General features: G+C 37.9%; 2 protein-coding genes and 1 long non-coding RNA gene across 3 annotated transcripts; 2 read left to right on the forward strand and 1 right to left on the reverse strand.

Annotated features, from left to right (window-relative positions):
• Window positions 1–5,809: 5,809 nt before the first annotated feature.
• On the forward strand, window positions 5,810–10,831 carry LOC136253873 (zinc finger BED domain-containing protein 4-like). The gene is made up of 4 exons (XM_066046532.1): window positions 5,810–7,223; window positions 7,265–7,267; window positions 10,514–10,599; window positions 10,652–10,831. Exons 1-4 carry the CDS (start codon window positions 5,810–5,812, stop codon window positions 10,829–10,831), a joined length of 1,683 nt encoding a protein of 560 aa, XP_065902604.1.
• Window positions 10,832–13,512: 2,681 nt separating this feature from the next.
• Window positions 13,513–15,772, reverse strand: LOC136252217 (uncharacterized). The gene is made up of 2 exons (XM_066044608.1): window positions 15,499–15,772; window positions 13,513–15,381 (listed from the first exon to the last, which is right to left on the reverse strand). Exons 1-2 carry the CDS (start codon window positions 15,761–15,763, stop codon window positions 14,330–14,332), a joined length of 1,317 nt encoding a protein of 438 aa, XP_065900680.1. The 5' UTR covers window positions 15,764–15,772; the 3' UTR covers window positions 13,513–14,329.
• Window positions 15,773–17,912: 2,140 nt separating this feature from the next.
• LOC136252222 (uncharacterized) lies at window positions 17,913–22,293 on the forward strand. The gene is made up of 3 exons (XR_010699420.1): window positions 17,913–18,120; window positions 21,864–21,950; window positions 21,997–22,293. It is a non-coding gene; the product is annotated as an uncharacterized lncRNA (long non-coding RNA).
• The last annotated feature ends 3,311 nt before the right edge of the window (window positions 22,294–25,604 follow it).

Consider the following 25,604-nt stretch of genomic DNA (forward strand, 5'->3'; position numbering starts at 1 on the left):
AAGCGTTTTTGGCATGTTTCTTCCCAGTGACTCAGATACAAGCCTTCAAAGAGCTTGTTTCACTCGAAAAAACTACTAAAAGTTCAATAAAACGTCTATACAACTAGTAACTTAAAAAATCACTTCCACAGTATCTAGATATTTTAGTTGTTTAGTCACTTGTGTTAAAATTATAAGGATTCAGTAATCTGTTAGTCTGGTTTTTGGCGGCACGTTTTTATAAAACATCACTCTATTGTGGACCACACACCCAAGAACAGTCGTTGTTCTGTGGTAAAAACAAACAAGCACAATTAGTTGTATTGCTAACACAACACAGTTGTTGAAATTATTTATCCCTGCTTGGTTTAAAGCATGTTTTGTAATTTGTTCCACCCACGCATTTAAAACTTCCGTAACCTTAAGTGTAAAATTTTCACAAGTTCAGTTGTCACAATCCTAAATTCAATTAAAGACAGTGAATTATTTATTATCAATCTTTTGGGGAAAGTTTTGTACATCATCTACACAGAGTCCAAATTAAGTGGGGACTTTTTCACATTTACACAGAAATTTGTGATGCTGCATGCTGAAAATTCAGCCAAAACAATACACTTTTTGCAAGCAAACACCAGGATGGGTAATGAAACAGTCTCCAACAGCAAGGATTATACAATGCTTATAATTACTTAACAGCACAACCATCTAGCCTAGTAAATGCATAGAGCAATCCAATGCATGAAATAGGCACTCATGTGATCAAAATTCAAATACAACCATGTGACAACTTTGTTAAGGAGAGATCTCCTGTGAAGAAGCCAGTTAATACAACAGTAGCTACTAGCTCATCCAGTGGACCACTCCTCATCCATTATGGGGATATAGAACTATTGATTAGCATCCAACTGGTAAACCTGACGTCTTTATTTCAGGTACGTGGCTTTCCAGATGTATGTCTTATACTAAGGTGTATGCATGTCTCTATTCAAAGTGTTGAAACTACTGTATTGTATATAGCTAGGATCTTGATTATCTGTTCAGATGAAGTGTCTGTTTTATTAGAATATTTTCCAACAGATCTGTATGTTCTATAGAGTATATTGTAAGTTGACCGGATATCAAATCCACCACTTGGCTTTTTTCTGCTAATATTCTGGTTCCCTGGTATACAGTCTTTGTGTGACTCCCTAGTAGGGTAGTGATCATATTTCAGATGGCTCAGTCTCACTTAACAAAGTGTTTGGCCTAATTGTCTTGTTGGTAATAATAGTATTCTGTATAATGCACACTGGAAACAGTTTGCATATACACTAAGTTGGCTTATACCTATTAAACTCATGGTCATACCTACCTTGACCCTGAATAGAGTAAATTCACTGATTTGATGGAACACAGGCAGCGGTTGCACTGAATGACTTTGAACTTCATCACGATGGAAGCTTGGTCCTTGTGAACAGCACAAGTATCAAGAAATTTATCTGCAATAGACAATGTTTACTACCTACACACCAAGGATGTCCTACATGATTGTTCTGTTAGAGTATTCGAATGCCATTTGGTGCATGAAATTTGTGCACAAGACTGAAGACACTTCTTACTTTCCATCAAGCATTCATGGGTTTATAGCAAAGTCCCTTTTTGGTTGATAGCATTTCCCACTAGTATGTAGCACACAGTGACTTTATACACAAACAATTAAGGATCAGTTTAAACATATAACCTTATAAGGACAAGTCTTAATTTCTATGCTACATGTTATGGATTGTACTGTCCATAGGCAGTGGAGATGGGGGAGGGGGTCAGGGGGGCCATGGCCCCCCACTTTTATGGGACAATGTTTGCAAGAAAAGATCAAGATACTCTAATAGAGCAGTCACAGTCAATTCTAGATACTCTATTAGAGCAGTCACAGTATTCAGAGAAGCAGTTAGTTACATATGTGTAGTTATAAAAAAAGGAGATATAGTTGGTGGAGGGAAGCAGGCAGTTAGGTTTTTTTCTTTTTTTGGTCTTCAGCTTACAGTTGGCCTGGCCTCCTCACTCTTTGGCCTGCTCCACCACCCCTGGTACTGTCATGCGCCCTCCACAAATTGGTGTTAGTGATGCTGATGCCAGACAGAGGATATTGGGGGCAGTGTTGAATGTACACAAACAAGAGTGGAAGATGTTGTCGCATACCACCCTATATACCTCATAGCAGGAGTCTGAGGTGTGTGGTGTAATACGTATACTTGTGATGTGGAGTATATAGTAATGGTAGTATGCCCTATAGTCTGCCCAGTCACACAACAGCGTGTGCATGTTACACACACCCATATACAAATGCTACAACATACCCAGCTAGTTTTCTAAACATTTTCTTATTGAAACTAGGAATGCAGCCAAGAGTTGCTATGACAAACAGGTGGTAGCTGCTTAGATCAGCTGCTGCTATGACAATTGTTCCAGGTGCAGGGATGGCATTAATTGGAATAGCAGCAGTACACTATTGGACTGGTAGACCATGGCCTAATCTATTATACCCTATGACTGCTTTCCAATAATATTTCATTATATTTACCATTGTTTCACTTGAAATTTATCAGTATCAAGAATATTATGTATGCAATTAATGAAAACTATTGATGCAAACAAGAAATAGAAATTAATTACAAATAAAAATCCGAATAGCACTCGCATTAATTTTAAAAACAATGATACTATTTAGCAACTACAAGGTTTCCAATGGCAGATCCAGGATGGGGCATTTGGGGCAAATGCCGCCCTCACCTTGTGGAGTAGCCATAGCTAGCTACTTCTTTTGATTACAATACTAATCATGAAAATATGCACAACTCACTAGTATTTATTATTACAAATTCACCTAAAACCAAGCGAATCAGTCAACTAGCTGTGAAATCGTTAGCCAGCACCTTTGTATGTACTAAACGCTTCTAAAAACAAATATCATTTTGCTGCTTTTATTAAAGCCTTTGAAGACTTTACAACCATCTGCAAAGGCCAAAAATGGCCAAAACAACAGTGAGACACTACTAAGAGGTGATTATTGCACCCATTATTGCTGCAGCAACTAACAAGAAAATCTGGCTCTCCCCACCCACCTACAACTTAGGCTGTGTGCGCCCCTCCCCTTGCCAGCTCCTGGATCCGCCCCTGGTTTCTTTATAATTATTGTCAGCAACTAAGTTTACAGTATCAGGTACTTTTGGACAATCTTTTTCCAATAATGCTTCTGCTACCATTTTAAACAGCTTCTGAATATTCTCACCGGATGTGGCACTAGTTTTAATACAAGAGTAACCTGAAGTTAATGTCTTTTTCTGTGTAATCTTGAAGTCTATGTAATTTGTAGTTGCTTCTTTCATCGCCTCCTTTAATTTGTCTTTCTTGTTTGCAACCATAATCACCGGCATGTTGTCGTCAAGTTTGCCAGCAAGGTTACGGTGCACCTCGCTGTACCACTTATCAATGCTGCTGTAAGATTTCTGGTCACAGCAGTCATAGACAATTATAACAGCGTCAGCATTGGAATGTGATGTGTGCCTCGATAATAAAAGACCAGACCAAGTTATGTTAAGACAGCAAACAAAAGTGGTATAAGTTCTCTGTATGCACACATAATATTACACTGCCTAAGTGAGACAAATCATTCATTTAATTCCCTGGGTGCATTGCTTATAACAAACAAAAAAAAGCAAAAACAAAAAAACATGGGACTTCATACCAGACCACAATAAAATAGCTAGAGGTCGACCCATTACTACAAAAAAGGAGGTTACTAGTATCCCTTTTCCATAAATGAGAGATTTCTAACTTTTACTAATAGGAAAAGTCACTCATGACTCACAAATGCAAAACTTGCAATTATTGGAGTAGGGTGTAATCTCCATGGAAACACTTGGTAGGAACTAATGAGGAGTTTACATACTGGCCCAGAGACTGTCATCTCTCATACTGATATTTCCAAATTTTTACAGCACATCAGTAAAGTGTCAAGTGGATGATGTGACCCTCTTTGTCATTTTCTGCCTTACAATGTAACTAGTAAACTGGACCAACAGTTATATGACTCAACCATGTACCTTCTCATTACATTACAGGTATTGAAAATCTCATGTGATGGACATGCACATGAACAGATTGTGCATACTGTAAAGTATGCACTGCAAAGATTGGTAGTGTAGTCTCAGGTACACACTGAGCACATGCATCTTCTGAGAGCAACTGCAGACTTTGATGCTTGGAGAATATTGACATCAGAGGTTATTAATTGTTACAAAGGTACAATGAGGTCAAGTTTACATTGAACACAGACCACCTCTGTTATGGCTTCTGTGGCACAGTGGTGTTAGTAGAGCAGGTCACAACTGTTAGCAGGTGATAATCCACAGGAGGATCAAACAAAATTTATTAAGGCGGCAAGTAAATATGTCCTATGGCTTCCGTGAATAATATTATGATTATATGAAGCTGTAAAACCAACACAGATACAGTGGAACCTCTCTTATCCGGGCAGTCTTGTACATACTACTGTCCGTATCTCAGAAATGTCCATAACTAAGAATAACATGCTATTATGCTAAAGTGTGGGACTAACTTAAATATGAGTAGTGCTGTTGTTGCTATCAGTTAGTGCTATGTAGTTTAGTGGGCAGAGGGGAAGTCACTAAGGCTGCACCAATACCAATACTTTATCGGTATCGGTACTGATATCTGCGATATCATCGGTATCGGTCTTCTTTCTTAACAATTGGCACTGCGTACACGTGATGATTTAAGATGGCGGATCGGGACACAAAGAGAAGCCCTATTTGGAAATATTTTGAGGTCTGTGGCGATGATGATTCGAAGGCGGTTTGTTAAACTTGTAACGATAAAGTATCTAGAGGTGGTAGTGTTCGAAAATCATATAATACTACAAACCTTCGTAAACACTTGGAGCAACGTCATAAAGACAAACACAAAGAGCCAAGGGGTCCTTCACTTCCAGAAATGTCGTTGATGACCATGGAAATTTGGCAATTTTTATTAGAAATGTAGAAATTTTTGTTGGGAATTCAGAAATATTAACTGAAATTTTAAATACATAAATCCGTACAATTAAAATTTTTATAATGTTTGGCATTGAATTTTGATTATTTCATTAGTGTAAGTTATATTGCATGGATTTATATGTGTATATACACGAGGCCAGGTGCAAGGAAGAGGGGTCACTATCAATAGAAGACGTATAGCGCCATCTAGATTATACGCACTAACATTTGTCCGTAATCTGCTTCGTAAATTTGTTGTATACTTTCGAGCTGCCGGATTCGATTCCCACAGTGCAAAGGCCACAGTGTAAGTCATTTTGGTGTGTCCGTGGATTACTGGTGAGTGTTTTATTCAAATTCCTACATCACCCCAACCATGATAGAGTCACGACGGCTTACCAGACCGCTAGTGAACCATTCGGCTCGGCTTGAACCCATACTGAAACCATAATACAGTAGCCTAAGGCACAGAATATACTACACTGAACTCAAGCTACAACGTCGTAGCACCCAAGAATTTCCAAGACAGAAATTCGGAAATTTGGTAGAAATTTATTCAGAAATTAGAAATTTGGGTTAGCAAATTTCCATATTTCAAAATTTCGTAGATGGATTTTGTATGTGAAGGACCCCCCGCAAAGAGCTGATGGAGCTTGAGGAGCGCGAGTGGTCACGGAAACGATTACGGGAAGAAGAAAGCAACACTGTACAACCAAAAATTGATGAAACCCTGTGCGTGTTAAATCCCTACACAGATAAGCCAGCGCCACGTGACTATCACACAGGCAGTTGGACGAATGATTGCAACGGACTTTCAGCCGTTTTCTATTGTGGAGGATGAAGGTTTCCAACTGCTTTTACGAGTACTGGATAGACGATACCAACTTCCCAGTCGCAAACACTTTTCTGAACATGTCATTCCTAAGATGTACACTGAATTGAAGGAAAAGGTTAGCACTGTCATAAAATCTGCAAAGACGTTGGCTCTTACAACTGATTGCTGGACATCACGCTCTACTGACTCTTACATTAGTATCACTTCGCACTTCATTGATGACAAGTTCAAGAGACAACTAGTTGTCTTAGATACATTTCCAATGTGTGAGAGGCACACTGCTCAGAATCTGTTGAGCAAAATTTTATCTATACTTGAAGCATGGATGATTGATAAGAAACGTGTGACCTACTTTGTCCAAGATAATACGGCTAATATCACTGCTGCTGTCCGAGATGGAGTATTTGTTCACATTGGATGCATTGACCATACCTTACAGCTGGCAATTAATGATGGTTTGGATGACGAGGTGGTAGCTGGTATATTAAAGTCTGTGAAGTCAATTGTGAGTCATTTTCATCGATCTACTTCCTCCCGTCAATTTCTTAGCAATGCTCAGACCCAATTACAATTACCTGTACATCAGTTGTGCCAAGAGGTGAGTACACGTTGGAACTCAACATTTTACATGTTAGAGAGGATAAGTGAACAGCGCCGTGCCATTACTTCTGTTTTGCCAGATACAACTTGTTCTACAGAGCTCACTATAATCCAGTGGAACATCATCCAGCAATTGATATTGTTGTTACGTCCATTTGAGGAATTTTCTCGGGAGTTTGAGCGTGCAGATGCTAGCATTAGTCTAGTAATCCCAGGTATTAGAATGCTGTGCAAGCACCTCAGTAAACCAGTGACAGATGATGAAAACAGATCAGTAAGGAATGTTCGTGAAGGAATAGCATCATCTCTACAAACCCGATTCAGTGGGATTGAATTGTGGGAACTTCATTCCGTGGCCACCCTCCTAGATCCTCGCTTCAAAGTTAAAGGGTTTTTATCTGTGTCGTTTGCTGAGTTAGCAAAGTCCAAAGTTTTAGAAAAGGCCAAAGAAATGGCTGATCCCGTAAGAGGAAATCCTGAAGATAATGAATCTGTTGAAGAATACCACACACGAAACAAGAAAAGCAAAGAATCTTCATTGTGGGAGGAGTTTGATGTTGACAAAGATGATTCAGACCAGCCTATATTGTCAGGAGAAGAGAAAGAACTAGAGCAGTATCTAAGTATACCCCGTCTACCATGGCCACATGCTGACGATCCCTTAAATTTTTGGAGGATACATGAGACACGTTTTCCCCACCTTACACAACTTGCGAAAACAATCCTTGGGATTCCACCTACCTCAGCAGAGTCTGAACGTGTCTTCAGTTGTGCAGGTAACATTGTGATACCTACACGTACCTGTCTTGATCCACAGAAAGTTAGGATGTTGGTTTTTTTGCACAAAAACAACTCTCACATTTAACTTTTGTAGTTGTGCTTTATGTTATTGGTGCATGTACACTGTATTATCATTATGACTGTTCTCTGTGAACATGTGTATATGTTGTGACTTTTAGTAACTTGTTTGCAGTAACTTTTTCAGTGACTTGTTTTGTTTTCAGTAACTTTTTTCAGTGATTTGTTTTCAGTTACCTGTTTTCAGTAAGTTTTCAGTAACTTGTTTTCAGTAAGTTTTCAGTAACTTGTTTTCAGTAAGTTTTCAATAACTTGTTTTTCAGTAACTTGTAACTTGTTTTCAAATGATATTATAGCTACTCCTATCAGTAACTCAGGATATTGTCTATCGGCTGAACTTTTGAAATATCGGTGGTTTTCTTAATATCGGTTTATCAGAAAACCTGTATCGGTAAAAAACAGTATATATCGGATATCGGTATCGGGTATGAAATGTGGTATCGGTACAGCCTTAGAAGTCACTACAGAACATTCATGGTCACTCCCCTGGGCTGTAAAAATCCATTATCACCTAGCAACTAAGTGATAGTTATTATTAGTAGAATAAACAAGCCACCAAACAGGTAAATAGCAACCTTTAGACTCCCTCCTTGTGCTTTCATCTAAACCAAACTTCATTATGGTCAATAAACTACAAGCCACATGACCAATTTGGGCTGTCCAGACAATGGAGGTGCCTGGATAATAGAAGTCCAGATAAGGGAGGTTCCACTGTACTGTTCTCAAGCTCCACCTGATGAATAAAACATGAGACATTGAACTTCTGTTTAGTGCAAATCTGAGTGAAATCCTCTGAAGTATATGCATATTATGGCTAGTGTTGCCACGATATATCGATACATCGATAGTATCGATATAACAAGGTGGTGATATGATATGATATAGCCAATCAGTTATATCAATGGTTGCACAATAGTGGCGCTGCTTAGTGTAATGATGTGGGGGAGGCCAGACATATGGTATTTGGCATTTAATTAAGTTGTGTGTTGATGGTGTAGTGTGGTAAACAAGCCAACCCCAAAGTAAACTGGGAGGTTTTAAGGTTTCTATGTAGTGCCAGCCACTTGTCTCAACTGCAAAGCAGTAGCAAAATGCATTTAAAACCTGATAAACAAGAGTAACTTTTGCTTGTGGTATACATTTAAACTTACAATGAATATGTTTGTCTTACAAATGTTATAGTTAGTTCTATATCGTGATATATGTTCATATCGTGATATAAACCTTGGTGATATATGATATAGAGTTTTTCTATATCGTGGCAGCACTAATTATGGCGTGGTTACAAAACACTGTAATTTTATGTATTTCAAGTCCTTTGTCCTATGTTCGTTGACACATGCGCTTGGTAAAATGGCAAATTTAAGCAACCATGTCCTGCTCATGTGTGTACCTCATCATGTTGTGACAGCTTTGTCTCCCACAAATGTCCCTTCACCCACCACCTTATTAGCACATGCACAAGTAAATCCCAAACAAATAAAGGATATTATTTTCATAAACTCATTAACCACCTCATAACAGAGGCCACATTTTCTGTTGTATAATTTCACTGCACACCCAACCCATTGTACAAATCAAATACAGTGGAACCTCAGTTATCCGGACCCCATTTATCCGGATTCTTGGGTAACCGAACTATGGAAATGACTGCTCTATTAGAGTAGTGACTGTTCTATTAGGGTAGTTGATAATAGTGGAATTTTTGAAGATGGGTTATTTATGCATAGTTTCAGAGATAAATTATGGACTTTTCAGACTTATGGACCACCCCTTGTCCCAAGAAGTTTGGATAACAGAGGTTTCACTGTACTGTGGTAAATGCCAGCCAACCAAATGTTACAGCTTCCTACATCAATCAAATATTTAAGACGCGTACACAAACACACTGTCTATGCAGTCATGAAAGTATGGATGTTAGATGACACAGATGACATTGAAATTTTGTAAATGTGATGCAAAAAGTTTTATGTACAAAGTGCCTGAGTAAACAGATTTCATCTAGGTATTGCAAGTACCATACCTTTTCAACAGTTTGAGGTGTATCAAAATAATTGATCAAGTTTTTAAAACTTCAATTCTTTTGAACAGAAAAGGTATTGTACATATAACACTAAAGCGGTCCCACACACACAACTGACTACAATCTAAAACAAGTCACAATTCAAAGAGGCAGTTTCACTTTCCCATGTACAGAGTAGATATTTAAGCAAATTTGAGAAATCAGATTGGTTTTCTGCATCATGCCTCAATCTGTAATCTATTTACAAGAGCATTTACGCTGGTTTTCATCACTGTGTTTCCCCACACTAATCCCTGCATTAAGTGACACTATTACACCATACATGTACAGAAACCTTACACAGACAAAAGCTTATTTGGGAAGGGAATATATTTGCAGACTAGATTATGTTTCTATGTGTGTACCATGACGAATTTGAGGATCCAGGAAAAAAATTTTCTCCCTAGATATTTCTCTTGATTCCCAATTGTCTCTGTATAATGAGTGAATGGATATTTAGATGAACACAAATACAATGGTGTGTTGTGTTATTGAGCCCACACCACAATTGGCACTGGCTCTTGTAAATACTTTGGCTATTATTCAGCTTACAATTGTCTAGTAAGAGTTGAGTAAATCCTATGAGCTACCTAAAGCTGTAAAATAATAATGCCCAAAAAAACAAAAACATGATGATATAGTTGATGTCAGATCAGTACAGTATCGGTAGATCAGCAAGGCCGGTTCAGCAGGGTGGGCCAGGTGGGCCATGGTCTACCCAATAATTTCTGCCCTTAAAATATTTTAACTGAGCAATACATACTAGTTTTATTCCGATGCCTGGTTTCCAATCGTCACTGAACCTGGCGAACCAGCTGACTCATGTTTCTCCTTGTAACAGCTGCTGTTGACATTGTTTGTCATAGTTGTAGATTGTTGTAGCTGTTGTAGGAGGCCTTGTTCTTTGAATCAGACCATTCATGATTGTTATCTCACACTTGTAAAGTAGCGCCCCTGGCCTTTATTTAGGACTGGCATTTATGGCATCAACATCTACCAACGTGACAACACGTGTCGACATTGAACTGGACAAACCATTTCATCCTCCTACTACTTTTAGGTTTCCCACAAGGTCATATGGTTTAAGGAATCGCTCTTGCCAACATTCGTGGTTTACTGAGTTTAGCTTTCTTCATTATGATATAGAGCTCGATGCAGTGTTTTGCCACACTTGCCAGAAGACTATCAGGGAGAAGAAAATACGTAGCTCAGCAAGGTCTGATCAAGCTTTTGTAAGTTTATTATTAAGTATTAACCGGTTTATAAACCAACATTGCATTGCAGCTTTCAACTGGATTTTCAAACTGGAAAGATGGACTGGCAAAAATTAGAAATCATGCCCGATCTGAGCACCACAAAGAAGCAAACGAAGCTCTTTTTATTCTACCCAAGCAGACTAAGGACATTGGTGAACAGCTTGATCCTGGTCATGCCAGTCGAAAACCCCTTGGATACAGCTCATGAAATATGCAAACTTGTAAAATCCTCACCCAAAAGAGATGCCCTACTCCAGCAGATTAAACAGGATGTACAAGCTGACATTCCTGGTGTACGAGTCTTGTGTCCCACCAGATGGACCGTCCGTGCTGATTCAATGAAAAGCATACTTGACATTTATCTTTTGGAATTGTGGGGTGAGGCATATGAGGAAACAAAAGACACAGACGCAAAAGCTTGTATTATGGGTGTAGCGGCACAAACGACCACTTTTGAGTTTTATTATGGAGCATCATTAGCTCATTTACTGTTAAATCATACAGACAATTTAAGACGTACTTTGCAGCATAAAGATATTTCTGCCATTGCAGGACAAGTAGCAAAAAGTGTTGTTACAACACTGCAGGGCTTACGAGATGATTCTACTTTCACTCTTTTTTGGGATTTAGTGAAAAGAAAACCCTAATCTTTAAACATTGGAGCTCCAAGGTTACCTCGGCAGAGGAAAAGACCTGCTCGGTATGAATATGGCCATGCTTCTGCAGAATTTACATCTGAACCAAAAGACCATTACAAATGAATATACTATGAAGCACTAGACCCAATAATCATGTCAATAACGGAGCGTTTTGATCAACCTGGATATGCACTTTACTCCAACTTGGAACAGTTGCTTTTGAAATCAGTCAAACATGAGGATTATGAAGAAGAACTGAAATCTGTGTCAGAGTTATATCAATCTGATTGACACATTGAAGACTTGAAAGCTCAACTGTTAACTCTATCCTCCCAAAATATTTGTTCCAATCCAACTTTTTCTGACATATTGGACTATTTAAAGACCCTTGATATGCCTGCCCGTAATTTATACTGTGAGGTTGTTACTATTGCTAAACTTCTGCTTGTGATGTCAGCTAGCAATGCTACAAGTGAAAGATCATTCAGTGCCTTGAGGCGAATAAAGACATACCTAAGGACTACAATGACCCAAGAAAGTTTAATGCTTTTACATGTACATCAAGAACTTATAGATAAGATAGATTTGCTAGAAGTTGCAGAAGAATTTGTTTCTGACAGCAAACACAGACTGTCATTGTTTGGTCACTTTGTAACATAAGTTTTAACCACTTAAAGATCTCTTGACATTAAATTTTGTTGAAAAATCAAAAATATCATTCTGTAATAGAGCAGTAGCTATGTGGATAACTTTTAAACTGGATACTAGCTAAGTGAATACTGACAAATTTTCTGTCAAATTGTCATAATTTTCGTTCTCAAGCATCTAAATTTCAAAAAATTTCCTGGGGGGGGGCATGCCCCCAGACCCCCCTAGAGGGGCAAGCACAGTCTACAGTGACTTTTACCACTGTTGAGTATATAACAATTTAGCCCACCCAATGTTAAAAAAGTGAACCGGCCCTGTAGATCAGTAATAAATTTGTTACATTATCAAAATTGGAATAGTTCAGAATGTTGAATTGGTACATCTCTACTTATATGTGCCGAAAGGTATATATAGCTTAATAGAGATATCATAATGTCCTATACACTTTCCCCTTCAATTCTATGCATTAACTTGGTATTCTATAACTATAGCGGTTGTCTATTTTTCTTTTCATCACAGGTTTCCCTTTACAATACTGGAAGTTATCAAAAAGTTAATTATGACATCATACAATAATTAGCTAACTTGATTTTGTGATGTTATACACTCACATGTCACATGTTATACACTCACATGTCACATGTATTCACAGGCTTTAAGCCTTCTCACAGGTCCCTAGTGGGATAGCATTCACAGAGTATGCCAATGTGGCTCATGTGATCTAAGTAAGGAAATAACTGTGTTAAAACATTCATATAGAAGATGCATTGCTTTATGTACACTATTTAATGTGCATATAGCATCAGTAGACAGCAAAGAAATAAGTTATCAAGAGTTCACTATAATTATGAAATTCTTGGAAATATAGACAGCATTACTATTATACATATTGCAGCTTTTACACAAACTACATCAACAGTATATTAAAGCCGCTAATGAAAAGTCAGGCTTTGTTTAATGTTTTCCCATTTGAATGCCTAATTATATTACAGCTACTAATGAAAAGTCAGGCTTTGTTTAATGTCTTTCCCTATTTGCCAGTTTGAATGCTTAATTATATTAACATTATGTTACAGCTACTAATGAAAAGTCAGGCTTTGTTTAATGTCTTTCCCTATTTGCCAGTTTGAATGCTTAATTATATTAACATTATGTTACAGCTACTATAAAAGTCAGGCTTTGTTTAATGTCCACAATATTTCCATTCCTAGTCTGTTTTTCTTTCATGGAAACTCTGTATGCTAAATGCAGGTTTGAGTTTCTTATGATGGTATTGGTTCATGGCTCCAGCTTTGGCCAACTAAAACAGCTGAAGCAATATTGTATGCTGTCATCCTTGGTTACATCATCCTTCAGAGTATAGTTGAGTTACAGAAGTGGCTGGGCACTTTTGGGCTCATGATCATTAGAAGTGTTCTACTAAGAGACTAACTAGTCTTCTACACCTACAATTAACCAGTGTCTATATGCAATTACCACTGACTAGCAGTGTTGGGAGTAATGCATTACATAATATTATTACTTTTGTGGTAACTAAGTAATATAACTGTAACAAGGTTTACCCATGCGACAACGGCCTTCAAGTTGATTTAGCAATCATGAATTAAAGCAAAAGTATAGCGAGTAATGAATACAAAACTAGAGAGAGCGAACCACACTCAACTTGGCCTTATATACTAAAAGATTACATCATAATTATTATTCAATATTATGTCACAGTCTAATTAATCATCATTACATCATCCTCTCCTTTAATGTATGCCCAGCATACTACCAACGAACGTAATTATCATATTTAGTAGGTGGCTGATGAGTTCTAGAAGGGTATCTTCTTGGCACATCTACAACCTCTGTAGATAAATGCTCATCACTTGACTGCTGAGATACAGTTGTACTTTCTGTCTCCTGTTCCTCCACCACAGGTTCCAGCACCCTAGACTGTTCAGAAGCAATTGTCAGTTGATTGTCATTCCCCACACTGTCATCACCAGCACGACCAGTCAATTGATCATCATCCTCACCCTGTACATTTTCATCAATATCATCACTTGAATTCTCTAGCATCAAATCAGTCTCTGAATTCAACCCTGACTCCTAGTGGTGCAACCTTGCAGGTGCTGAAGAGACGAAGGCATCATTTCGTGAACCATATATATGCAATGCCACTAGATTCCTCCCTAATATCTGAAGGGCACAATTTCAGTCGATTAAAATGGACTACCAATCGCTGCCTCCTACCTTGGCAGCGTTGAATCCTATAAGTCACATCAGATATCTTCTTAAGAATCTTGAAAGGTTCACTCCATGGGCGATGCAGTTTCTTACAATAGCCACGAGGAACAACAGATGTATACAACATAACCAAATCCCCCACACTGAAGGGCTTGCCATGCCTTTTACGATCGTACAACTCCTTTTGTCTATCTTGTTGTAGTCCCATTCTGCTCTGCACCTGACAGTAGGCCTCTTGCATCCTCCACTCGTGGCAATGGATATGCATCCTTTCTTGTGATGGTGTTAAGTTGACGATAGTCAACGCAAAAGCGGCTAGTGCCATCTTTTTTCTTAACCAAAACTATCGGTGAGGTCCATGGACTATTTGAAGGTTTAATAATCTTCTTTTCCAACATATCATTTAGAAGTGTGCGCATTTCCTCTTTCTGTTGTGGTGACATTCTACGAAATCTTTGACGAATAGGTGTAACATTTTTGGTAACAATCTCGTGTTGTAAAATATCCGTACGACCCAGCTGATCCTTTGACACAGCAAATATATCTGCATAATCCATCAGAAGTGTAAACAGAAGATGCTTCTCATTATCACTTAATGAAGTATTTTCTACTAATTCCTGAAAAATATCTTCAAGAGCAGACAATTCCTTGCCAATATCATGCGACACAGTGGAGACAGATATTCCACTATCTAAATTAATACCATTCACTGACTTGTTATTATCAACAATTTCAACAGCTTCAGACAAAGTGGCCACGTTGGCTCCTGAATATAGAGTTACAGGCTTCCCTGTTGGATTTAACAGACGTATAAATACAGAACTACCACCTTTCACCAGTGCTCTTGCCACAAACAAATCAGAATTCCTTAAATTACTCTCTAATACATAACAACTGCTGAGATTCTGGGTACACCAATTAACACAAGCTAAAATTTCCATTTCACTGTAGCTAGGAATTCTAACATTATCTTGCACCTTAACAGAGAAGACACACGAAGACTTCACAGATTGATCATCCACCTCCTGATTCTGGCAGGTTAAACTATCTTGTTGAAACAACTTGACATTACTCTCCTGTTGGGGTGACTCAATATGTTGGGATGACTCAACATTACTACACATAAATGATGTTGCATCACTACCACCAGGGTCAGCTTCAATCCGATACACATCAACAAGGTCAGCTGTCAGTTTCATGTTCTGTTGTTGACAATGTAAGGTGACAACATGTCCAACACCTGTAATTAATTGTTTATGTAACAGATCAACAGTACATTGTGACAGCAAATCCAAACCAAGGATGGCCTCTGTTACTAAAGGTTCAATAACTACAACTGACAGCTGGAATTTCTCACCCTGAATATCCATAGTCACCTCAGAAGATCCAAACACCTGCAACTGACTACCCTCAGCACCCACAAGCCTCTTCTGATTCCATGGCCTTAAATTCTGTCCAGATTCTTTACACTTCTCCCAAGTGTACTTACGGAGTATAGTCAGGGCAGAACCCGAATCTACCAATACCACTGCACTACCATTTATTGTAACTGTAACTGAGAAAGACATGCTAGGATTAACAATTGACACAGCAAAGTTAAACAATTCAAATGCCCTTGTCATTTCCCTTGGGGCCAGGGCGGCCTCCCCAAGGGTTGTCAGTTTCCCTGACTCGAGGACTTCTTGGGCTGGGCACAGCCCCTAGCAAAATTCCCTTCCTGTCCACATCTATAACATACCACTACTCTTTGCTTTGCTGTTGTCTCCCGGTCTAATGGGGGTTCCTCTACCCTCCTCTTTGGAGCCACTTGTTTAGATGATTGTTCCTCCAGCTTATCCAATCGGGCCATTAACTGTGTCATCATTTCCAACAAAGTGCTATCATTTGATTCAACAAGCACTGGTGCCACTGCTCCAGCTCTCGCAGAAGTGGACTTAATTAAGAAAGACTCACATTCCAAAGTAATACTGACAGCAGCCTCAATAGTTTTTGGCTTCCTCTGTTTCACACTAAAAGCCACCTGTTCGTTATCTAGCTGAGACAAATATCTCTGAAGTGCTAGCTGTTGCCGAGCTTCATCATCCAATGAAGGATATGCCTTGTCTACCAGAACCCTCAAGTCCTCACCAAAGTCTGGCCAACTCTCAGTTTTTGCCTTATATCGCGTCTGAAACTCTGCAAGATACAGATCCTTACGACTTTCGGGTTCAAACCTTTCCTGTAAAGCTTCCTTAACATTCTTAAACGTTGCACGAGCAGTTACAGAAAACTTCTTGTAAGCCATCAAAGCCCTCCCCTTAAGACGAACCTTCAGCCACTTCAACTTCTGTTCATCATCCCAACAGTTTATCTCCACAATACTCTCGAATTGGTCCATCCAATCTCCATATGACTCTTCTCCCGAGAAGCAGTCCGGAACTATTACTGGCCTACTTTCAGGTTTGCTCTCTGACTTCAACATTGCTCTCTAGTTCTCGCTATCCTGCCAACTACGCCACTTGTAACAAGGTTTACCCACGTGACAACGACCTTCAAGTTGATTTAGCAATCATGAATTAAAGCAAAAGTATAGCGAGTAATGAATACAAAACTAGAGAGAGCGAACCACACTCAACTTGGCCTTATATACTAAAAGATTACATCATAATTATTATTCAACATTATGTCACAGTCTAATTAATCATCATTACATAACGAAATATGCTATAAAAACAACTCAAGTTACAAATGTAACACGTTACCTAAGTAATATAGTTACTGTAACGAATCTAATATTACGTAATATTATTACTACAAGTAACAAAATTACTAATCTCGTTAGTAATCCACTGAGTAACACCTAGCCACAACGAAGTAATGAAGCCTACTGAATGAAGCTTATTCACCAGCTTCTTACTTATAACCAAGATTTGCACATTGTCCAATAACGCAATCATGTCACATGATAAGGTGGTAGTTTCACACGTGACAGCTTAAGGTTGTGGACACAAAGTAATATAATATGTAATATTATTAGTTACTTTATTTTATGGGTAATATGTAACTGTAACTAAATAGTTCAGTTGCAAGTAATATGTAATATGTAACTAGTTACTTTAAAAAGTAACTTGCCCAACACTGCTGACTAGCTTATAGTTATGTAACGTTACTGTAGCTGTCTCTAATGCTTAATTTGTTCAGCTCAGTATGCATGTAAAAATAATCAAAGACTGCATGCTCTACTGGGAACAGCAGACATATTTCAGGGTGTGCATAGCACTGCTAGAATATAGTTTAACCAGTTCAAGTACATATTTATAAACATATTTCTGTGATAGTCAAATAGTATAATAGTAACAATACTAATGCACTGTAGTAATCCTAGCTTAGAAAACATATGAACATTTGACTGTCATAGCAACCTAAGCTCTTGGCTAGGGTTGAGTTTATTTTCTAGTAACTATATAGCTACTGTGTATATCACTGTGCTAGAATTTTAAATTTAAATAATAATAATAATACCTCAAACTGATCATGTATTCCAGTCACATGACTTGGCTGAGTTGTGTATACTACATGTAGCTTAAATGCCTGCAGAGACAAGTTCTAGATCTGACAGTAGCTATGATTTTATTGAGACTGGGAATGTGAATTCATCCAAAGTCGTATATTCTTGTTTCCCGGTCAATAAATGAAATGCTCAGTTAATTTAGACACGTGATTGACTAGTTACGTAGCTTCCGGAAATCCATGGCATGTTTTTCAACTGCATAAAAGCGGCATCTTCGCTAGCTAGCTAGCTATAAGGCATTTCACTCTACTTCAATAGGTAAAAGTTTGACTATCATGACGGGAGAACAAAATATTGCATCCTGGAAGTTTATCACAGCCGTTACAATCGTCATAGCTATGATGGCTTTCGTTCAAGTCGCAGGCCGACCAGCTGCAGCTTCACGCCATGACTCCGAAACTTTTGACAATGAACAACGTGCTGTGAAAGGTATGGAATGTGTTTATTATCTAGCTGTTTTAAGTTTAGCTAGCTGGCTATAACTAAATCAACAGTGGCGTATCTACAGCTGGGCTTTGTAGGGCCTAGGCCCTGCTAAACTTGGCTCAGTAGGGCCCTACCAAACTGAAGAGTCGACTACTAGCTAAACCCACAATCACCAGCTTTTCATGGGTCATTGCATTATCTAACAAGTTACACTTATTCTATACTAAATTACTCACCAAATTATTAGTATTGAGCTGTCACGAAGTCAATAAGTACGAGGATTCTAATTAACGCCCACCATTTAAGCACTTGATTAAATTAGCTGCTGTTGGTGATATTGATAAGGACGTGTCTTCCTAGTGTTCTTGTAGTTTGTAATCATTATATCTATAGATCCTTGTAGCATTCCATCATGTGTAAGGTGTATAGCTAGTGTTGTTTTGTTCTAATTTATTTATTCAAGTAGCTAGCTAGCTATTTTTAACTAGCATCCAAATTGGAAGGGGTGGCACCAAAAGGCTAGCCTGTACGAGGGTGCTTCTCTGATGTTGTTCGAGTTACTGTACAATTTGAACAGGTTAAATATATAAATAAACTACTTCATAAAATCTAAAAGCATGTTTTTTGTAGCTGAAATGGCCTCAGACGCCATTTTGCAGCTGTTGAAATTCAAAACTTTTCTGGGTGGCATGGGGTATGCCTCTGACTTCAGCAGCATATACAGTGTCCTAGCTGAGGCCCTACCAATAGGGAAAGTCTATAATATCATTTGAAAACAAGTTACAAGTTACTGAAAACAAGTTATTGAAAACTTACTGAAAACAAGTTACTGAAAACTTACTGAAAACAAGTTACTGAAAACTTACTGAAAACAGGTAACTGAAAACAAATCACTGAAAAAAGTTACTGAAAACAAAACAGGTCACTGAAAACAAGTCACTGAAAAAAGTTACTGCAAACAAGTTACTAAAGTCACAACATATACACATGTTCACAGAGAACAGTCATAATGATAATACAGTGTACATGTACCAATAACATAAAGCACAACTACAAAAGATAAATGTGATAGTTGTTTTTGTGCAAAAAAACCAACATCCTAACTTTCTGTGGATCAAGACAGGTACGTGTAGGTATCACAATGTTACCTGCACAACTGAAGACACGTTCAGACTCTGCTGAGGTAGGTGGAATCCCAAGGATAATTTCGCAAGTTGTGTAAGGTGGGGAAAACGTGTCTCATGTATCCTCCAAAAATTTAAGGGATCGTCAGCATGTGGCCATGGTAGACGGGGTATACTTAGATACTGCTCTAGTTCTTTCTCTTCTCCTGACAATATAGGCTGGTCTGAATCATCTTTGTCAACATCAAACTCCTCCCACAATGAAGATTCTTTGCTTTTCTTGTTTCGTGTGTGGTATTCTTCAACAGATTCATTATCTTCAGGATTTCCTCTTGTGGGATCAGCCATTTCTTTGGCTTTTTCTAAAACTTTGGACTTTGCTAACTCAGCAAACGACGCAGATGAAAACCCTTTAACTTTGAAGCGAGGGTGGGCACGGAGTGAAGTTCCCACAATTCAATCCCACTGAATCGGGTTTGTAGAGATGATGCTACTCCTTCACGAACATTCCTTACTGATCTGTTTTCATCGTCTGTCACTGGTTTACTGAGGTGCTTGCACAGCATTCTAATACCTGGGATTGCTAGACTAATGCTAGCATCTACACGCTCAAGCTCCCGAGAAAATTCCTCAAATGGGCGTAACAACAATATCAATTGCTGGATGATGTTCCACTGGATTACAGTGAGCTCTGTAGAACAAGTTGTATCTGGCAAAACAGAAGTAATGGCACGGCGCTGTTCACTTATCCTCTCTAACATGTAAAATGTTGAGTTCCAATGTGTACTCACCTCTTGGCACAACTGATGTACTGGTAATTGTAATTGGGTCTGAGCATTGCTAAGAAGTTGACAGGAGGAGGTAGATCGATGAAAATGACTCACAATTGACTTCACAGACTTTAATATACCAGCTACCACCTCGTCATCCAAGCCATCATTAATTGCCAGCTGTAAGGTATGGTCAATGCATCCAATGTGAACAAATCCTCCATCTCGGACAACAGCAGTGATATTAGCCGCATTATCTCGGACAAAGCAGGTCACACGTTTCTTATCAATCATCCATGCTTCAAGTATAGATAAACTTTTGCTCAACAGATTCTGAGCAGTGTGCCTCTCACACATTGGAAATGTATCTAAGACAACTAGTTGTCTCTTGAACTTATCATCAATGAAGTGCGAAGTGATACTAATGTAAGAGTCAGTAGAGCGTGATGTCCAGCAATCAGTTGTAAGAGCCAACGTCTTTGCAGATTTTATGACAGTGCTAATCTTTTCCTTCAATTCAGTGTACATCTTAGGAATGACATGTTCAGAAAAGTGTTTGCGACTGGGAAGTTGGTATCGTCTATCCAGTACTCGTAAAAGGAGTTGGAAACCTTCATCCTCCACAATAGAAAACGGCTGAAAGTCCGTTGCAATCATTCGTCCAACTGCCTGTGTGATAGTCACATGGCGCTGGCTTGTCCAACTGTAGGGATTTAACGCGCACAGGGTTTCATCAATTTTTGGTTGTACAGTGTTGCTTTCTTCTTCCCGTAATCGTTTCCGTGACCGCTCGCGCTCCTCAAGCTCCATCAGCTCTTTGCACCTCGGCTCTTTGTGTTTGTCTTTATGACATTGCTCCAAGTGTTTACGAAGGTTTGTAGTATTATATGATTTTCGAACACTACCGCCTCTAGATACTTTATCGTTACAAGTTTTACAAACCGCCTTCGAATCATCATTGCCACAGACCTCAAAATATTTCCAAATAGGGCTTCCCAATCCGCCATCTTAAATCATCACGTGCACGCAGTGCCAATTGTTAAGAAAGAAGACCGATACCGATCCGATCCCGATATCACAGATATCGGTACCGATACCGATAAAGTATCGGTATCGGTGCAGCCTTAGTAGGGCTAGGGCACATAAAATTTAGCTAGCTACCTATACTTTTTCAAACTTTCATGACCCATAACTTCATGGCTACGGACATTGAATTTTTAGCGCATATTAAACATTGGAAGAGGTTATCGGAACCAACAGTAAGCCTTACACAAAAAAGGGTTAGCTCAAAAAAAACACACACACACACACAACTTATCCCGGGCTAGAACCCTGAACGACCAGTGATGTGCTAGGCCAGTGACCATGTGTGACATAGGTGATTCTAAGGGGGGGATGGGGAGGTGGGGGGAGGGCATAGCCCCCCTGCTGAAAAATAACTTTAAAAATCTTGGGGGATAGTTGCAGTATAGATTGGCATTGTTATTTTGAGCATTTTTCATGTTGTTAGCATAAATTTTAGGCTGTTTTCAAGCCTTTAATTAGAATTGCAAAATCCTGCAGCTTCTGGGGGTTGCCCCCAGACCCCCTGAAATTCTACTTTATATTACAGCCATACAACAATAGTCATGCTGTTCCCTACTTGGCCCCCCTGTAGGTCAAGTCTAGAATCGCCACCAATGTGTGCCAATTATCCACATAAGACTCGCACAGTACAGTTATGTGAACAGTTGGTACTGTATGGAAACACAGTACCCATCAGAACTTTGATCCTCTCATGCAAAGTGCAATATGAAATTAATTTTGTATGCATACGGAATATTGTAACTTCATCTTTTTGTTTATAATATAGACATCGTTGTAGAACTAACAGGAATTCAGGATGCAGATTTAGCCAACCTTACTCTTACACTTCATCTGATCTTGCAAACACTTACAAGTAAGATGTCCAAATTGATTATTACCACCTTTACTGTTTTCAGCAGGTATTGATAGCTCAATGAGTAATAGTGTTGATATAATGGCGGATATCCGAGGAACACTGGAGTTCATTTACATGGCAATTGTGATACATGGCTTCATTATAGAAGGGTGTTGTGTATTCATTACAATTTTTTCTTTTGTAAATTTGTATTATGTTGTCAAGTACAAGAAGCCTTTTAGAAAGTGAAACATTATAATATTATTTTTGTTAACTTTCACGTATAATGGCTGTACTGAATTTTTCAGCATTTTTTGTGATAGAATACAATCTAATGAAAGTTTAGTTTCATAAAACATAAGTATTTACACAATCTCAGTGCGATTTATGAATGCAATTTGGGTGCAATTAAGGAATGAGTGTAATAGTCTATATTTACTACATGAGGTGAAGCACAGTGCAATTTAATTGCTACTTATATATACAGTAGTTTCATGAAAATAACATTATGCATATGTGTGAGGGGTCTGCAACGGTGAATTCTTGGACGCAAATATCACTGAAATCTTGCTTGAAATCTGGGATCCGAAATCCTAACTACTAAATATTTTTGAATTATTACCGTTTAATAATGCAACATTTCCGTAAAGTCATGGAAATTACAACCACATAATTTTGCAATGATTATTATTATTATGATTGTAATTAAATATTAGCCTGTAGCTATACATGATCAATGTATTAAATTATACAAAAGTAAATCTAAAATCCAGTAAACAATTAACTAACAGTGATTTTAAAAGTGTTAATTGAAGTATTTTCTACAACAGATCTAGAGGTAGGTCACTGTTCTAATCATTATTGTTCTATTCATACAGTAATTTGGTCTGCACAATAATCCTGAATGTTGTTAAACAATTTAAACTGGTGCACCTTGGTAGTGGTGCATCCTAGTAGTGAAGTGTAGGTAGGTATATAGCTAGTCAAAGCTGAAGTAATCATTAAGAATTTTGCATAGAAAAATTAGATCTCCCCTCTGGCATCTATACAACAGTGATGGTAAGGATAGTGGCGGGAGATGCCGAGATGGGTAGCTTTACGTTGTACCTTTTAAACCATTCTCTGATCAAAGGTAAATAGTGGTCCCAAAATGGCATTGCTGTAAACAAGATGGATCGAACTATTGTGGTAAACAACAAAATATGTAGGATTTCTATTTGTATACTGAGCAAGCAGGTTTTTCAATTAATACTGCAATGCAAATAATGGTATTTTTTGCCATACAAACTATCAGTATATAGATCTGCCATAATGAATAATGAATGTGTCTGCATTGTTGAAAATCAACTTGGCTTGGTCTAAACTTGGATAGCAATGCATGCAGCCAGCATATTAAAATGTCATCACAAATTCAGCTACCAGATATTATAGCCGTATGAGCTCGAGTCTGCTTTATAAAAAGCATTCTATGTGTGATATAAAAATCATTACTGTACATACTTTGGTTTACAATGGAACTTCTCTATTACGAACATTTTGGGACCCAGAATTTTTGGTCATTTTTTGTTGTAATATAGAGGTTTTCCTCTTTTAGAGGTAAAGAATGTATTAACCAGACCTGTTGGGACCAAAATTTTTGTCCTTATTATGGAGGTTTCTTCTATTGTGTCCTTAATTAGGGGAGTTTGTTAAGAGAGGTTCTACTGTAGTGTTGTGGGTATTGTATTTTGGAAATTGGGTAAATCAGGTAAAGCTAATTGGTGGACTATTGTACGTAGTATGTACGCGTTGAGCTGGATCCTTAAAAAATTTAATAACTCACAGATACGATTAGACACAATCTTGAAATTTGGCTCATTTGTAGCACTACTTGTAAATATTCAAAATCTTTTCATTAAAATGTCTGACATAATGTTTTATGGCCAGTCAAAATTTTCACCATACATTTCCTATGGGGATGCCATAAAAGTGCAGTGGCCATTGCATCCCTTTCCCAAACTTGTATATAATGGAGCCAAACTGTGCGTGTCTGTTGTTGATACCTTTGCTGTCACCACGTATCATAGTTGGCTGAAATCTCTTTAGAAAAAAATTCACTTTTAATTTTTATCTGTTTTTCAGGCAACTTGTAAAAACTATATATAATAAGTTGACAAATGACTGTTTCTAGGTCACATGAGATCATGCCGTGCTGGAAAAGTATATTGGTAGGATCCTATGTTCCTTATCAGTCATACCATTTATATACTACATTATATCACTGTATATATTTATAGCATGCACCCACCACACCCTCTAAGCTGTTACAAAGACAAAACCACTTGCATTGATAGAGCAGTCAAGTACTCTATAGGACATACAGTCATTTTGTGTATACACATGTATGTATGTGTCCATAGATATAGTTAGCATGGACAGGTCTCACTCACATTTTATACACCTTGCATAGTATTTTAACAGGGAGGCAGCACCAGCTGAAGCTGTTCTTCAGCTACGCCTTGCACACATGCAACATGCATATATTATTATGTACAAATTAATGTTCTTAAATAACTATTTTGAAATTGAGTAAATGTTGTTGTGCCATGTAAGGCTGTTGGCAAAGCAGGAGGAGAGAAGAATCTGACTCACAATTGTCAACAGCATACATAATTATTATATAATTACTATAATCTGTCAAGTTTAACAGCTGTATGACGTCCAGCCTAGTAATGGGATACTAATTAATGTATTTACATCAAGCTACCACAGGAATCATTTTGTTTACTCTGCTCATCAGTCAATGAGTTTGACATGCTAAATACACTTTCTTTGATGAAAAGACACAAGATATTCTTCAGCCAACCACTCCAATAGAACAGTCACTTTTATATTTGTTTAAGTAGCTATATAATATTATAATGAAATCGTTTAAAATACTCTCTCATGCAGAGATGAACACACAACACACACTTTTGACTTACTCCACCACTCTATTATACTAACAATAAAGAGCAGTTTGTAAATGCAAGCTAGTGTAACAGGATATTTCTCAGCTCCAGAAAATAGTGCGAACCAGGAGTTAAGTATGCCATACCAATAAGCAATATTTTATTGTGTGCAACCTCACTATGACTTATCCTGAAAATTATGTATGTGCACATGTACTGTTGTGAAGTAATGTATTATCATTATTTTTGCTACATATATAATGTCAAATTATAATTATAACTTCTGTGCAAAATTTAATGGTATTTTGTGCATCTATAGTGGAGGAACCAACATAACATTAATTTATTGGTACACTACTTGATGTGGTTGAAGACCCAACAATGACTGTAAATATCACTAATGATACATCTGGAACTGTTATCAGTAACTACACTACTGTAAGTGTATGTTACATGCAATGGAAAGTTGCTTACCTGAATGACAATAATGAGTGTTTTATTAGAGTATTTTGTCAGCTGTTGTATGCTCTATTAGAATAATTAATCATTTTATACAAAGAACAAATTAAAGTTACAGTGAGTTGGTAATATTCCAGCAACTAGATGCAAACACACTGACTGTATGAAGGGAAGCTTTTGGTGAGGTTGAGGCTAGTTTTAAAGGATGGTCAACTCTAGCTTGCTTTGAATCATGTTCAGCTCAACTTTGGTTTCTTCTTCACCCTGTAGGTTCTATAATTAT

Source organism: Dysidea avara, chromosome 4 (genome assembly GCF_963678975.1).
Source record: "Dysidea avara chromosome 4, odDysAvar1.4, whole genome shotgun sequence".
NCBI classification, from domain to species: domain Eukaryota; kingdom Metazoa; phylum Porifera; class Demospongiae; order Dictyoceratida; family Dysideidae; genus Dysidea; species Dysidea avara.